General features: G+C 42.5%; 1 protein-coding gene across 3 annotated transcripts in view; it reads left to right on the forward strand.

Annotated features, from left to right (window-relative positions):
• The window catches only part of fkbp6 (FKBP prolyl isomerase 6), a 47,128-nt gene extending 36,328 nt beyond the window's left edge, over nt 1–10,800 (forward strand). Inside the window, exons 8-9 of one of the 3 annotated variants that reach the window (XM_055657960.1) lie at nt 660–745; nt 8,745–10,800. In XM_055657960.1, coding sequence (XP_055513935.1) covers nt 660–744 — 85 coding nt within the window. In that variant the 3' untranslated portion in view covers nt 745; nt 8,745–10,800. The remainder of the gene's footprint in view (nt 1–659; nt 746–8,744) is intronic. The other 2 variants (XM_055657958.1, XM_055657959.1) reach the window with 2 other exon arrangements.
• Nucleotides 10,801–15,185: the final 4,385 nt, after the last annotated feature.

Raw genomic sequence — 15,185 nt, forward strand, 5'->3', positions numbered from 1 at the left:
GAAATTCTGGTGTTTCTTTTGAGACTGTTTGCTTTGGAATTTGAAATCCAGGTAGAGCCAAAATTTGGTAAACGGGCAGAGTGTTAACACTGAGGATAGCTGAGCAACACTGCTACAAGATCAGGGATGTATGAGTAATGCCTCCTCCATCCTGAGGGACAACAATGTGCTGTGTATCGTTGTATTACACTGATTCTGGCACTAGGTGGGGCTAGTGGACTTCATTGTGATGGATATGAGTGGAAACGGTGATGTTGCATAGTGTGGATAGTATCTTTATTGTTATGCCACTGTTTTAAAAACTTGTACATGAAACTTAATTATATTACGCATTGGATTACCAACACTGTGACTTGGGTTGATCTAGTTTGGATCTAACACCTTGATTTTAAAACCACCTGCTATGAACTTTTTACTGCTGTAATCTAGAAGAGAGTGGTGAGGAAACTGCAAGGTGCATCACTCTCACTCACATGCATCTCACCTGATAACTAGTCAGGATGGGATTGATTTTATTTTTCATATATGTCAACTGCAAATGAGCTGAGAATTAAAGGGGTGGTAGCCAATAGAAAGGAGAAGTTTCCATAACTAATGCTGAAAGCATGGAGTTTCCAGCTGCTAAATGTCTCCATTTGATCATTTTGCTTTTCACCCAGCTGTTTTCGAGAGTGGAACTTGAAGGAGAAGGAAATGTGCAGCAGGATGTTTGCTGCTTCGAAACATGCGACAGTGAAAGACTAAGGTGAGCAATTAGTGACTACTTTCTATTTAAACAAAGTCGCTTTCCTTAGTCACTTGGGATCAAGGATGACTTTCAGAAGATAGACACAAAAAGCTGGAGTAACTCAGCAGGGCAGGCAGCATCTCTGAACAGAAGGAATGGGTGATGTTTTGGGTCAAGACCCTTCCTCTGACTTACTTGCACTCCAGTTTTGAAGGCTGATCATCCCAATGTGGGCCATACAAGGTGATGGTACTGGATGGCTGAATGGGTGGGCAGTTCGAATGGTTTATCTTCTTTTCACTGGGCTTTTGCTTGCCCCCACCAGAGACTCGAGGTTCTCAATGCCCTCCTGAATGCTCAAGGGCCAGATATTGTCAAGATTCAGAAAGGTTGTTATATTTTTCTTCAAGTAGGCTTGGAGGACATCCTTGCACATGTAATTTTCTGCCAGGATTGTTAACTTGAGAGAAGTTGCTTCATTTACGCTGCCTGTGGGTTTTGAGGTGTTTGCAGTGATTTTGTTGGTGGTCGGTATCCTGCCATTGCCTGAAGGTGGTCCATGACCCTGACGTATGCAGGAGGGCGAGGACCATTGCTGTTCTGTAAATTAGGATTACGGATGGGTTTGTGATATTTTAAATGTTTTTTCCAAAGATGGCTAAAGGCTGTGCTCACACATCTGCTGCACAGTGAATTTCAATGTCGATGTCTGCCGTCACTAGATGGTAGCCCCCAATATAGAGGAACCAGTTTATATCTTCTTGTAAATTTTAGTCAGGGGTGTGTTGTTATGCAGCAGGGCAGGTTGGTTGAGGACCTTGTTTTGCAATCATTTAGTGTAAGCTCCGTTCTCTCTAGTTCCTTCAGTGAGTGAGTTAGTGGTGATTTGGAACTTGAGTGTGTGCACACACAGGCATCGTCTGTGCATCACAACTAATTGACTAAGGTTGGGGTGAGCTTTGTTTTGGGGCGAGAGGGAAGAAGTTTATCTTGTGAATCAACTCCAATCCAGAGGGGAGAATCCCATCTTCTATATCCTGCTTTGTGGGTGAACCTGTAAAGTTGTTCGCATGCTGGTAGCATTGAACGTGGGATGGCTGTTCTTCCCCCATTCGGATCTCCCCAAGTTCACACTGGTTCACTGAACACTGTTTTTTTTTTATAGGAAACGACACACACTGTACCTAATTATTGACTTTTCCCCACTCGTTTAATCTACTAACACCAAAGTGTAATCAATGTATAGTCTGCTTATCTATCATTATGTCCACACTTGCCACCCATCTGTATTTTCCTTTGAAGGGAACATTCTTTTTTTAGCCTGTTTACCCTCTATCCGCCTCCCCACTGACCATATTATCAAGCAAAAACTATTTGTATTGATTAAGTCTTGGCGCTTCTTGACGCTATGAAATGCTCCAAATACCTGTATTCATATCCCTGTGGCCATTAATTACTTGAGTCAATTAGTTTTCTGTCTATTCCTCGCATCCAAATCATGGTTCAAAGGAAGGGAATCTCTTTTCCTATGTCGTCTTTTATCATTGTTTGAAAAAGGAGTGAGGCATCAGAAAGGAAATTATCTGTGGTCAGTAAAATTTTAACGTCCGTTTAAGCCAAAGTCAGCGTGGTTTTGTGAAGGAGCGATCTTGCCTGAGAAATCCTTTGCAGCTTTTTGAGGCAGTAAAAAGCGGGATAGCCAAAAGAGTCAGTGGATGGTGTTTACTTGGATTTTCAGAAGGCCTTTGTTAAGGTGCCACACATGAGGCAGCTAAACCAGATGGGAGCCCATGATATTAGAGGTAAGGTACTAGCATGGATAGAAGATTGGACGAATGGCAGAAGGCAAAGAGTGGGAAAAAAGGGGGGCTTTTCTGGTTTACAAGCCAGTGACTAGTGGTGTTTCACAGGGGTCCGAATAAAAGGATGTACCTTTAGAATAGAGGTAAGGAGGAATTTATTTAGGGTGGTGAATCTGTAGAACCCGTTGCCACAGATAGCTATGGAGGCCAAGGCATTGGGTATTTTTAAAACGGAGATTAATAGGGTCTTATTAATAAGGATGTCAAAGGTTACTGTGAGAAGCCAGGAAAATGGGGTTGAGAAGGGAATAATAGATCAGGCATGACTGAATGACAGAGGAGAATTGATGGGCTTAATGGTTTAATTCTGCTCCTGGGTCTTATGGTCCTGAGGCTCATTTGGCTTTAATCTCTCTTGTTCACAGTGGAAGGCCCCAAACTGGCCCCTGTAGATCGTTCTGGTCATTAACCCCCGCACCTCAGACATATTTACGTTCAGCACCACCTTCCACCTCTTCATCCAAGTCTCATTCAGTCCACGAGTTTAATCTGCCAATAATTTCACAAGCCCCAGCTCATCATAAACCATCCCATCCATGAGGCATTAAAGCACTGGCCTGTGTGTCACCTCATCACACTGACATTACTGACAGCCCAGGAGAAGTTTGTGATGACTCTTCTTAGACAACCCTTGCCTGTTCTTGTCCTCTTCATTTGCTGGCACCGATCATTAGCCCCACATCACATGGTCATCCCCTCACCACTGCTCCATGTTTGTGCTGGCCAGCTCTGATGGATTCAACAAACTCTGTTTTGTGTAAAGCAATAGTTTTGGAGCAAATGCAAAAAGTGCTTTTGCCACTGAGTACACTGCGTACTGTCTCTGGGGCCTCAGCACTAATCATCATCTCACCTTTTGTGAATTTTGTAAATAATTCCAGGAGAGAGCTTGACAAAAAGCTGTAATGTATATCCATTCAGGCTGAAGAGGGGGACGCGGAGACCTAGATGCATGTTGAGGCCATTTGAGGGAAATTAACGAGGTTATAAACGTCTAACCTCTGCGTCCCTTCTTTCATTTTTAACATTCTTCTGTTGTGGCTCAGTGGTTCCCCACTCACCTCTATCAGAAGGTCATGGATCCAAACTGCACCTCGGTGATTTGATGATCTGGAGCTATTTAGACATATCAGCTATGTGACAGTACTTCACATCTGTGGTGCCTTCACTTAAAGCCCTGTCCCACGGTACAAGTTCATTCCAAGAGCTCTCCCGAGTTTAAAAAAAAAAAATCAAACTCGTGGTAAGCACGGAGAATGAACGTAGCGGGTACGTCGGAGCTCGGGGACGTCTCTTAGCGTTAACGGCAGGCACTCGGGAAGACTCGCTAACAACAGGTAAGCACGGGAAGACTCGTGAAAATTTTTCAACATGATGAAAAATGTCCACGAGAGCCCTGAATACCGACGAGTGGCCATTACCGTAAATCTCCGAGTTCGAATCAGGGCAAACTCGGGGGAACTCTTGGAATTAACTTGTATCGTGGGACAGGGCTTTTAAGTGAACGATCAAATTGAGACCCCTTTCTCCTGTTTGGCTGAACAAATATCATAATACAATCTGAAAAGGGACAGAGAAGAACATCTTGGTATCCTGACAAATATTTATAACTCAACTTATCACTTTTTTTTTAAATTAGATTTTCCTGTCATTATCTCATAGCTGTGGATAGAGGCTGTTCTGAGCAAGTTAACTACTAAATTTATCTGTATTGTAATAAAGATTGCTTCAAAAATATTTGGTTGTAAAACAATTTGGGATGCTCTGGAGGTGGAATATGGTCTCTTTTATTTTGTTTTAATTTTGGTTGTAGTGGACATGGCTGGAATTGGTAATGGTAACACCATATACCTATCCCAGTTGCTTTGAGAATGTAATGGACCTTTTCCTTGGAGCACAGTGACATTTCTGCTCTGCAGTGTGTTTAGGTGGGTAATAGCAGGATGTTGACACTAATGAAGGAGTAATGCAGTTTAGAATGCGTGTCGATGAAGGATGTTGGAACATCTTGTAGTTGGTTCCAAGTGTGAGAGGTTGCAGGAAGAGAAATCTATAATAGTCATCATGAGAGGTTGTTAAACATACTTCAGGTACATGGTCCCAGGAGCAAATGTTAAATGAATAGTCAGGGCACGAATAAAGCAAAGTGGACCAAACTAGGATTATTTTGGCTGAATATCCAAAGAAAGAAGTTCTATCATAATCCTGATAAATCTTTCATCACGCAATAAATGCTAATAGGGACAAATTCCTTATGGTACCCTCAACTGCGGTCGGAGACCCGGGTTCGATCCCGACCTCGGGTGCTGTCTGTACGGAGTTTGTATGATCTCCCCATGACCACGTGGGTTTTCTCCGAGATCTTTGGTTTCCTCCCACACGGTCAGAAATAGCTGGAGGGGAGAAAAGGCACATTCAGGCACTGTGTTAAATTGGCTTCACAGTTGCCTGCTCTGATTGAGGGGGAGTTTAAACAGTGTAGTTTGAGTGTTCAACACAGAAAGTTCCACTTTTGTCCTGCCCTCAGCCAGCGCAACCACCCAAAGCAGTTATTAATACACCTTTTAGCACTGTTTGTGCTGAACTGCTTTACCTACAGAGCAGTAACCCAACTCCAAGGCATTTCGTTGAATATGATTTGTTCTGCTTTGAAGCACTGTTGAACCACGTTTATTGTTGAGAGGCAGAAAATAAATATGTCGCTTGCAAACCAAGTAAAAAGTTAACTTTAAATTGAATTGGAAAACGAACCTTTGTGAGTGAGCAGCAATTTTTCTAAATATGCTGTTGATTTTGCAGCAGTTCGACTGCTCCTGACATTTGAGAACCTTTGAAGTGTGGCAGGATTTGTCTGAGTATTATTGTGCATTACATTCCCTAAAATTAGCATGGCTGTGAATTTTATTTGTGATTCAGCAGGGATTCATCAGTTGGGTTGCCCACCACAGTGGAGACTATTGTGAGGGAGCTCCACTGAGGGTTAGGGGCTGAATGTTCACACATCAACTGGAAACTGGAGCGCTTCTAATTTTCACACAGTAGAAAGGGGAGAGGACACACTGCCCATAAATTCAGGCTGCCTTAACTTAAGAAGCAGATTATCACTCCATCAATTTTCACTCCTGAAACGGATTCTGTTTCCTGCAGAAATATCCCAGTAATCTCTTGCAGTTGACATGGTTTGAATGTTTGCAGCTGGACTATGATATCCAGTATAACTGCTCTTGGGTTTAATAAGGTTTTTCGGATACCCGATCAGTCAACCTCTGCAAACCACCTACAGATCAGGTTTGAAATATTTTCTCAATCGAACCATAAACCTTACATGATAAACGCTACAAAAATCTAAAAAGTAGAATTGAATGTTGAGATTAGAAAGTTCATACCTGGTTAAGATGAATGTTGAGGTGGGGAGGAATTCTTCTTGCTGTTGTGACATGCTGAATTAAATTTGGATTTTGAACTGTCTCTCTGATCTCATGTCAGTGTAACTGAACCTGCTTTGTTAATTACATTTTAAATTTATGAAACAAAGATTGCCTGGTCCGTTAAGTTTCAATCGCTTGTTAACTACCGGCCCTCTTGTTGGAGCTGCTTATAACTATAGATATCAACATACTACGTCTCATCCTCTCCTTACCTGTGGGTGTTCAATTCCTCATCGGTTTTGGTTTTGATTCTTTTGGTGAATTGAGCACAAGCAGCTGTGCATTGGAGGTACAAACCGTGGGCTGGATTTGCCCAGGGGTCGGTGTCCAGAACACCAACGGTCGGAATGATGGGTAGCTGGACCTTGTATATTTCCTGCTCCCTAAATTCACTGGAAAAATGATTATAGCATTGTGTGACATCTCAACGAAAGCAAAATAAAACTCTATTGAGGTATTGATAATAGTTAAATAACAATAGTCTTGAAAATCTACCAGTCTCATACCTCTCCTAAGGACTTGTGTTAGGAAAGCAATTGGTATATTAGTCTTTAGTACCAGAGGATCTGAATGTAAAAGGAAGGAAGGAAGTCTTATTGAAATAGGATAGAGCCTTGGTGGGACCACACATGGAGTTCTGTGTATACTTTTGATCTCCTTACTTAAAAAAGGATGTATTTGATGTATTTCAATGAAGGGAGTGTGGCAAAGTTTAATTAGTCTGGTTCCAAGAATGGTGGGTTGTTGAAAGACGAGTCTTACTCTAGATGTGGTCAGTGTTTTCTGAAATTTAGAAGAATGAGTGGAAATCTAGAAAATTCTTGCAGGGCTTGCGAGCTGGTTGCAGGGAGGATGTTTTCATTGGCTAAAGTGTCCAGAATCGGGAGGCTCAAATTCAGAATAAGGGGTAGGTTGTTTAGAACAAAGGTGTGGAGAGATTTCTTCACACTGGGTGGTGGATGTTAGGAATTTTCTAACCCAGCGGGCAGTAGAGGCCCAGTCATTGAGTTCATTCAAAATAGATTGATAGATTTCTGGATATTAGTGTAATCGAGGGATGTGGGGATAGGGCGGGAAAACGGTGCTGAGGCAAAGGATCAAGTGAACAACGATTGGCAGAAGAGGCTCAGCATGTCAATGAGCTCCTTCTGCTCCCAATTCCTATCTAATTGCTTGCTGAATGTTTCAACTCCCTGTTCACATGCTAAGCATCTGTGCCTCATTCCCATTTTCCACTTAGACCTTTTGCACTGCTGTTATTGCTTAACACGAAACGGGATACATTTTTCCCATTTCTTTTATCGTCTGCACCTTGCCGCTCATTCCCACTAACACAGCTGTGTAAAGTCATCATTCATTGTTCAAGCCCAGAGTTCCATCCAGTTGACCATAGAATTCTCATCTATGCCTTTAGAGGCATGCTTGCCTTATCTTGCTAATCTTCACCCATCTTGCATCTTCACATATCCCTCGTAGCTTCCACTGCGTAACTTAATTCCTTCAATCACTCTTCAGCTCTTCATCCCCTTCCCTCTGAAAATTCTTCTTTGTATCTTCATCATTGACTCTCCCTTTGCAGTGCTATATACTTGCAGTTTTTTGTCTTCTCTCTCTCAGGCCTAATGCAGGATCTTGACTCGAATTGTCGATCTACACCTTTTGCTTCCACAATATGCTTGAGGCGCTAAATTCGTCCAGTGTTCCGTCTTTATTCCACATTCCAGCATCTGTCGCCACTTTTGCCTCGGTCTGGTCCTACTGTTGTGCAAGTTACGCCAATCTCTGTCTCCTTGAGTGGATAATCACAAGCCATCCAAGCTTTTCCCTCCACAATCATCCAATAATCTCTTCCCCACTTTCCAACATGTCTTCATGCACTGTGGATACATGTGATAGAAACATGTTTATTTTTGCTCTGTTTCTGAATGATCAATATTAAAACATTTGTATCAAGATTTGTTATCTAAATCAGGCGTTTGGAGCCTACGATACTGATAACAAGGGAAATGTGCTCAGATTTGATGCTGTGCCAAGCACCTTCTCTTTTAGCCATTTCCTTATTATTTTTCACATGTCACCAAGCTATTTAATCCCTACTGCTTTGACGCTGTAGTTCTTTATATTTGGTTGTTTACCGCTCTTGGCCATTAAAGGGATTTAAGGTTCTGTTCTAATTTAAGGACTGACAACCTGATGCAATGCAGAGGTGCTGCTCCATCATCTTTCAGCTGAGAATTAATTTGAGATCCCACCCGCCTGACGGATGTTACTAAAAGCAAACCTAATGACGTAGTATGAGCAGGAAATTCCCCCGTTGATCTGCCGGCAGCTAGCTCTCTCTCTCAGCATTGAACAGTTTCAGCTCATTTATATTGTGTGTGTGTGGAAATGGGCTGGAAGAAGCTTTTTTTTTTTTTTTTTGGAAAAGGATCGGCCCCCCAGCTCTATTACAGTCATCCACTGTGAACGGGATCTTGTAGAGGAAGGAAGCTGAGAGATGGAAAGGAAGGGTCGGTTACATCTAGAGGTGGGTCGTCTCAGCCTAACCTCGCTGGTGGATACTTGACGGGACTCAGTTGATTGCCCATTCTGTCGGCCACTGAAGCAGATGGAGAGCAACTTGATCATGTGAGATTCCTGCTGACAGATTAGGTTCGAACAAATCCTTGGGGTTAAATTATATTCCAGTGATTTATACATTGCTGATACTTGTTCTTTTCTTGACAGGACTCCAGCAAATCTGATGAAGGCCCAGTGAAGGAATGGAATCTGTTTGTACAGTAAATATTAAACCTACAAATGTTTCGATTGGAAGCATAATTCAATATGTTAACGTATTTTGGCAAAGCTGGTTAATTGTTTTCTAGGCAACCCGCATGTTTCGGGCGGCACCTCTCCTGTTCCTGAGAAATAGTTGGGACAATTTAAAAGAGTGTCAACTAACTATGTAGTTTTGGACGTCTAGCACTGCACATGCACTCTGTCAGTTTCTTGAGCAATCATTGTGAAGTGGAAAAACTGAGCTGCTCAATTGAAACTGCAGTGTTCAATATTTTGTGATGGGGACCAAGCTCCTTGGATAATTTGATTTTTTTTCCTTAATAAAGCCACTGGTTGGTGGTATCATTTAGATTTTAAGTGCGTACGTATATGCTGCTAGTGCAATGGACATTTGCTCTCACACTGGTAGAGAGGCACCAGTAACCTCAAAGGAGTGAATCAGCTGAAAGCTGGCAGTCATTTTTCTGTGTATATTCTATTGTGGAGAGGTATGTTTAATTTTGGTTTAAATAAACAGTACGGTTACTTAAAGTTGTCTGGCCTTTGCAAAGCTTCAATTGAATAGATAAACTACACACAGCTTTGAATTCATATCATGGGTCATCTCTGTGAAGTGGGTCCCATTATAAAGAAGCAGAAACAAAGAACTGCAGATACTGGTTAATACACAAAAGGACACAAAGTGCCGGAGTAACTCAGCGGGTCAGGCAACATTTCTGAAAAACATGGAAGGTGATGTTTCAGGTCAAAATCCTTCTTCCTATCCATGTTCCCCAGAGATGCTGCCTGACCTGCTGAGTTACTCCGGCACTTGGTACTTAACTGACCTTATTTTAACCTTTTATTTTCCAGACTTTTAAATATTTTAACCCGTTTAATTTTTATTTGAGAAGCAACATTTGAGACGGAAAGTTTGGCTCGGTCATGACCTTCTCCCACCTCACTGCCATAATATCTACCTGCCACCTCAGATGACCAGTGGAGAAGCTATCAGTGCCTTTTGTACACTCTTGTACATTCTCCCAACCATTTCTCAACTGAAAGTAGTCGTCTGGATATTTCTATTCTGTGCCTATGTACTTTAGTTAACTCTCAGTTTGTAAGTATCGTGACTAATTCGGAGACCTGCTATCTCAGCCCACTTTTGCTGAATTTAAAGTGAGAAACAAAATGTATCCAGTGTGACCCCTAGAATAACTGATTCCCAAAATTATAGTGAAGATAGACACACAAAGCTGGAGTAACTCAGCGGGACAGGCAGCATCTCTGGAGAGAATGAAGGAATCATCGGGTGGAACATTCCAATTCAGATTAGTTTATTGTCATATATACCAGAGTGCAATGAAATTCCTTGTTTGCACGTAGCTCATATAATAAACAATGCACATGACAATGATGAATAAAATAATAAATACAATACAGTGGCGCTGGCCTGTGTGGAAAGGATGGGAAATTGCACATCGCTTTAACGAATCGGATCAAGGGGCTTAAACACCTTAAAATCTCCAACAATTAAAACTAAATGAAAGTGGAATCCATGCAATATATTTTGAAACTGAATAACATTTCATATTAAAGGAAGCCTACACTTGTAATAAGAACATTTTCTGCAGCGAATGTGGTGCCACCCACCAAGCAGGTACAACCAGATGAAATTAACTGAGCAATTTTGGGTAGGGACTCCTGAATTCCTGTGTTAGCCTCACTTCACCCTTGTTCTTGCCTGGATTCACTTAGCATTTACATGCTAAGGGGATCACCATTGGCATCTGTGTTACTTCATCGGTAAATTCTGGCCCGTTGGCTCCTGCAAAGTGAGTGATGTGTGAAATCATCCATTAATAGCTCTTGATTTGCTTGAAAGTCACTCGAGAGGCAAAGCCAATAGTTTCTAGTTAGAAACACATTGGGAATTGCACAGCAGCAATACCCCAGAATGAGGATTCTTTCTCAACACTCTGTGTGTGCCTTATCCCACCACCCACCTCCTTTACAATCAGTGTGAAGAAGGGTCGCAACCCGATAGATCACCTATCCATTTTCTCCAGAAATGCTGCCTGACCCGCTGAGTTACTCTAGCACTTTGAGTAATTTTTAGTATTAATCAGCGTCTGCAGTTCCTTGTTTCTGCTCTCCTTTTTCTCTCAGTTGGTATTTTCCCCACCGTGTTACCCTGTCCGCTGTGTGTGGTGACAGATCCTGTCTTCCAAGGAACCAAGCATGAATGGACCCTGATCCATTCTGGGAAATAGGAGTGGCAGATGTTTCAATGAGGCCTTTGGTCGTGAAGTGTTGAGTTGACCAATCAATCAACAATGAAGGTACACAAAAAAGCTGAAGAAACTCAGCGGGTGCAGCAGCATCTATGGAGCGAAGGAAAAAGGCATTGCCTTTTTCCTTCGCTCCATAGATGCTGCTGCACCCGCTGAGTTTCTCCAGCTTTTTTGTGTACCTTCGATTTTCCAGCATCTGCAGTTCCTTCTTAAACAATCAACAATTAAGACTGGGATCAGACTTTTAGAATAGTTTTCCTTTCTTCTCCCCGCTACCCCCCATCAGTCTGAAGAAGGGTTTCGGCCCAAAACGTTGCCTATTTACTTTACTCCATAGATGCTGCTGCACCCGCTGAGTTTCTCCAGCATTTTTGTGTACCTTTTAGAATAGTTAGTTGACTAAGGACTCAGAACCATGGGGTTCGCTGGAGAATGAGGAGCTGACAGCCATGAGAAGTGAAAAGACTGAACTGTTTGGAACAGAAGGCGTTGGAGATTTTTTCTTTTAAAGATTTCCCACAGGACTTTCTTCAAGTAAAACATAAAACAAAAGTCAGTGGAATTTGGGTATGAGACTTCAATAAATCAGTTGTGAAATAAAATGCTTCCCTTCTGCCAGATCTGTAATCTTTGTGCTATATTTACTGTATGATATTTAAACAGGATATCCTAGTTAAGCTGGACATCTATGTTACTGTAGGTTTTGTGGATGGGTAATGAGAAGCAAGAGACTAGTCTGGGCCACGGGTGTGTTACAAATGTCGCTTGACATCTCTGAGGTCACCTGATGTACTCATAAATCAGTATTTTGTTTTATTTTTTTGGTGCTTTTTGTAAATGGCTTGGAATGTTCAGGACTCGTGTTAGCACCTCATATTAGGTTGGGTGCAGGCTTCTTTACTGGAGAGTAAGCTGCCTGTTCAACTGTCTCGAATCCTGCCCACAACTCCAAAAATGATGCAGGACTGACATTATCTCGATCAGTCCTCCAACATCAATGAGCAAACTGTCACGCTAGTGTCATGGAACCAGAGCCACCAGCTGCTGATTGAAAGTTGTCCAATTTAGCTATTCAATCTTTTGGGTTAAAGAGTCGTGGGGAAATATAGCGAAGAAACTGACCCCTCAGCCTGCCAATTCCATACCAGCCATCAACCACCCATCTACAGTCGTCTTACACTGATCCTAGTTTGTATTCTCTCCACATCCCCATTAACCTCCCCCGGATTCAAGCACTCACCTACGCAAAGGGGGAAATTTACAGTGGCCTCTTAACCTACCAATGCACACATCTTTGGTGTGTGGGCAGAAGCCAGATCACCTAAGAGAAACCTACACAGTCGCAGGGAGAACATGCAGACTCCACAATGACAGATTACAGATCAATTTCTTGTCATATACATCATATTGCAATGAAAATCCTTGTTCATGTGAAGCTCCTAGAGTAAAGAGTAAATATGCAGTAATGATAAATGGAAACTTAAATATAGCAAGTGCAAAACAGCAGCACGTGCAAGATTGTAGTGCAAAAACGGATTAGTGCAAAAGAATATTAAAATAGAATAACCGTTAAACTGGAGTTAAGAGTAAGAGTGTGTGGCTACATGTCTGGGCATGGGCGTTTGTAAAGTGATGGGTTCAGGAATTGGTTAGCAGGAGGTGATTATCTCTGTTCACCACTGTCTGCGGGTTCAGGTGATGAAGCTACTATTTTAGAGTCTGGCTAGACCCCGGGCTTTCAAGCTCCTGTACTCTGCTTCTCTGGTTGTAAGGTAGCTAACCTGGATGATTATTTGTTGAGAGAAAAGGGAAAGGCTCCATTTGCATCTGAACAATGTCCTTAATGATACTTCCAGAAAACCGGCCATTTTTTCCTGATGCAACACATCAAATGAAGATGGACTGGATGGCAGGAGGTGTACTACTGTATCTCTGTTCACCACTGTAAATCATTGTAAATGCGGGTTGGAGGGGTTTATGTGAAGGGGGCTGAAGGGGGTAAAGCAGTTATTCTATACGGGGGCTAAGATGCAGTAAGCTCCGCAGCGCTGTGGCCATTAGAATACCCCTTTCTAGCGCGGCCCACGTTCAGCTCCGGATTCTCGGCGGCGTCGCGACAGGGTCTCTGGCGCTGTGAGACAACTGCCTCCTCTGGTTGTAGTTGCCGGGGTCGTGCTCCAACCGGCGCCGCCCGCGGCCGGATGATTAGCTCCGCGAGGTGGGTTGTCAAATAGGAAGGACTAAGAATTTTTTCACCCCTACACCACCACCACCACATAAAATCCCTTTGTCTCTACATGCTCCATTTGTCACCGGGGAAGAGGCAGCTAGAACAATTTCAGTACTAAAAATCTTCCATTCTGAAATCCGAAAATGTCCGAAATCCGACAAGTGTCTGGTCCCAAGGCTTTCGGATAAAAGGTTGTGCACCTGTACTTCCAGCGAGAGGATGAAATGAGGGCTTTGTACATGGTTTCTATAGGTTTATGCTCATTGCAGATTCCTGCATTCCTTATTTATGGACATGACCTATGCTAACTCTGAAACCTGCTACACTTCTCTGAGCTCTGCTTTGCTTCAACTCTGCCGTCCAAAGCATTTATCATTCCCCGTGCTCTCCCATTTGCTTCAGCCGACCAAAACCTCTGGATTTCCCTCCAGAACTCTCCCTGCTTCTCTGCTGTTTTTCCCGTTGAGGCCCCCTTTAAAATGTACCATTTTGTCCTGGCCATTCCCCCTTGATTTTATGTTTAGTCCCATGTCCGTTTGTCGTGTTTCTCTGGTCTGTTTTTTAATGTTAAACCAACATTTTTCTTGTTGGTTGCGTTTTCAATTTGCTACCTTTGCAGCCCACATCAATTTAATGCAAGAAGATGCCTGAGAAAAGAAGGGAATAAGCAGGGATTTACCAGCATGTTGACCAAAAATTTGTATTGATATGGTACCTTTATTGTAGAATAATAGTTGCTGTCTTGAACAATATGTAATCAGTCCTTTACCCCCTCTGCCCCCCCATGCATTGTGTGTCTCCTCCACTAATGATCATGCCCCAAGGGACAGAAACGTAATGTGCTTGCTCGGGTAGTACTTCAAGTTGTGCATTTTCTGTAACGAGGGTAGGTCAAATCATCTGCCCCAAGAAATAGAAAGCCACTCTCTTGTTATTGCACATAGCCACTTCCCACTTCCCAGTCCTTATTGCAAAATAGAACTTCAGAAATAGGAGCAGTAGCTATTTGCGCCTCTGGTCCATGCCACTGCTGATCAAGATCATTGCTGATTTTCTACCTTGGCTCAATTTTTTTCAGCGCTGTTCCCATATCCCTTGTTACCTTAAAATTCAGAAATGTATGAAAATCTGTTTTGAATGAGCGCGCACGGTATCTGAGCTCTCCCGGGTAGAGAATTCCAAGAAGTACTAAATACATTTCTCCTCTCAGTCCACCACTTCTTGGGTCCTCTGCCAGGGGAAACCACCGCTCCATATGTCTTTGTTGTAAAATTCACTTAATATCGCTGAAATATTCAGGGGGTAAAGGAATGGCTGGTAGAAATAGAAGATCCTTAACACATCTGCTAAACTTCCCTCAGTTGAAGAATTGTCCCAGCAGACTGGAAGGTAGCAAATGGAGTCATGCAAATTTTTTTTAAAGTGGGAGATGAAAGTAGAGAATTCCTTTGGGAGTGTTTGAGCCTGAATGCTGCTAGGCAATTTTGGAGAGTATGGAAATCAGGGATATGATCTCTGGATTAAGGGTTGGCCATTTGAGGCAGAACTGAGGAGAAATATCCTTATGTGAAATGGCATTCTCTACCTCAGAGGGTTTTACATGCTCAACTATTCAAGACATTCAAGATTAAGACTAGTTGATTTTTGGGCATTAAGGAATCAGATGGCATTGTAGGTTGTGATCTGAGGCACTAGATAATTCATGATGTTGTCGACTGGCAGATAGACCTCAAAGGGCCATTTCGGCTCCACTTGCTGTGTGACATGACACTCTGATGTTCTAGGAACTGGAGCTAAGGAATAAGCTTCATGTGTTTGAAGTGTTGCTCACCATGAAAGATAGTCAAAGCACTAACCCTGACACAGGCTTTTATCTTGTGCAAA

This window comes from Leucoraja erinacea, chromosome 28, assembly GCF_028641065.1.
Source record: "Leucoraja erinacea ecotype New England chromosome 28, Leri_hhj_1, whole genome shotgun sequence".
Taxonomy (NCBI): domain Eukaryota; kingdom Metazoa; phylum Chordata; class Chondrichthyes; order Rajiformes; family Rajidae; genus Leucoraja; species Leucoraja erinaceus.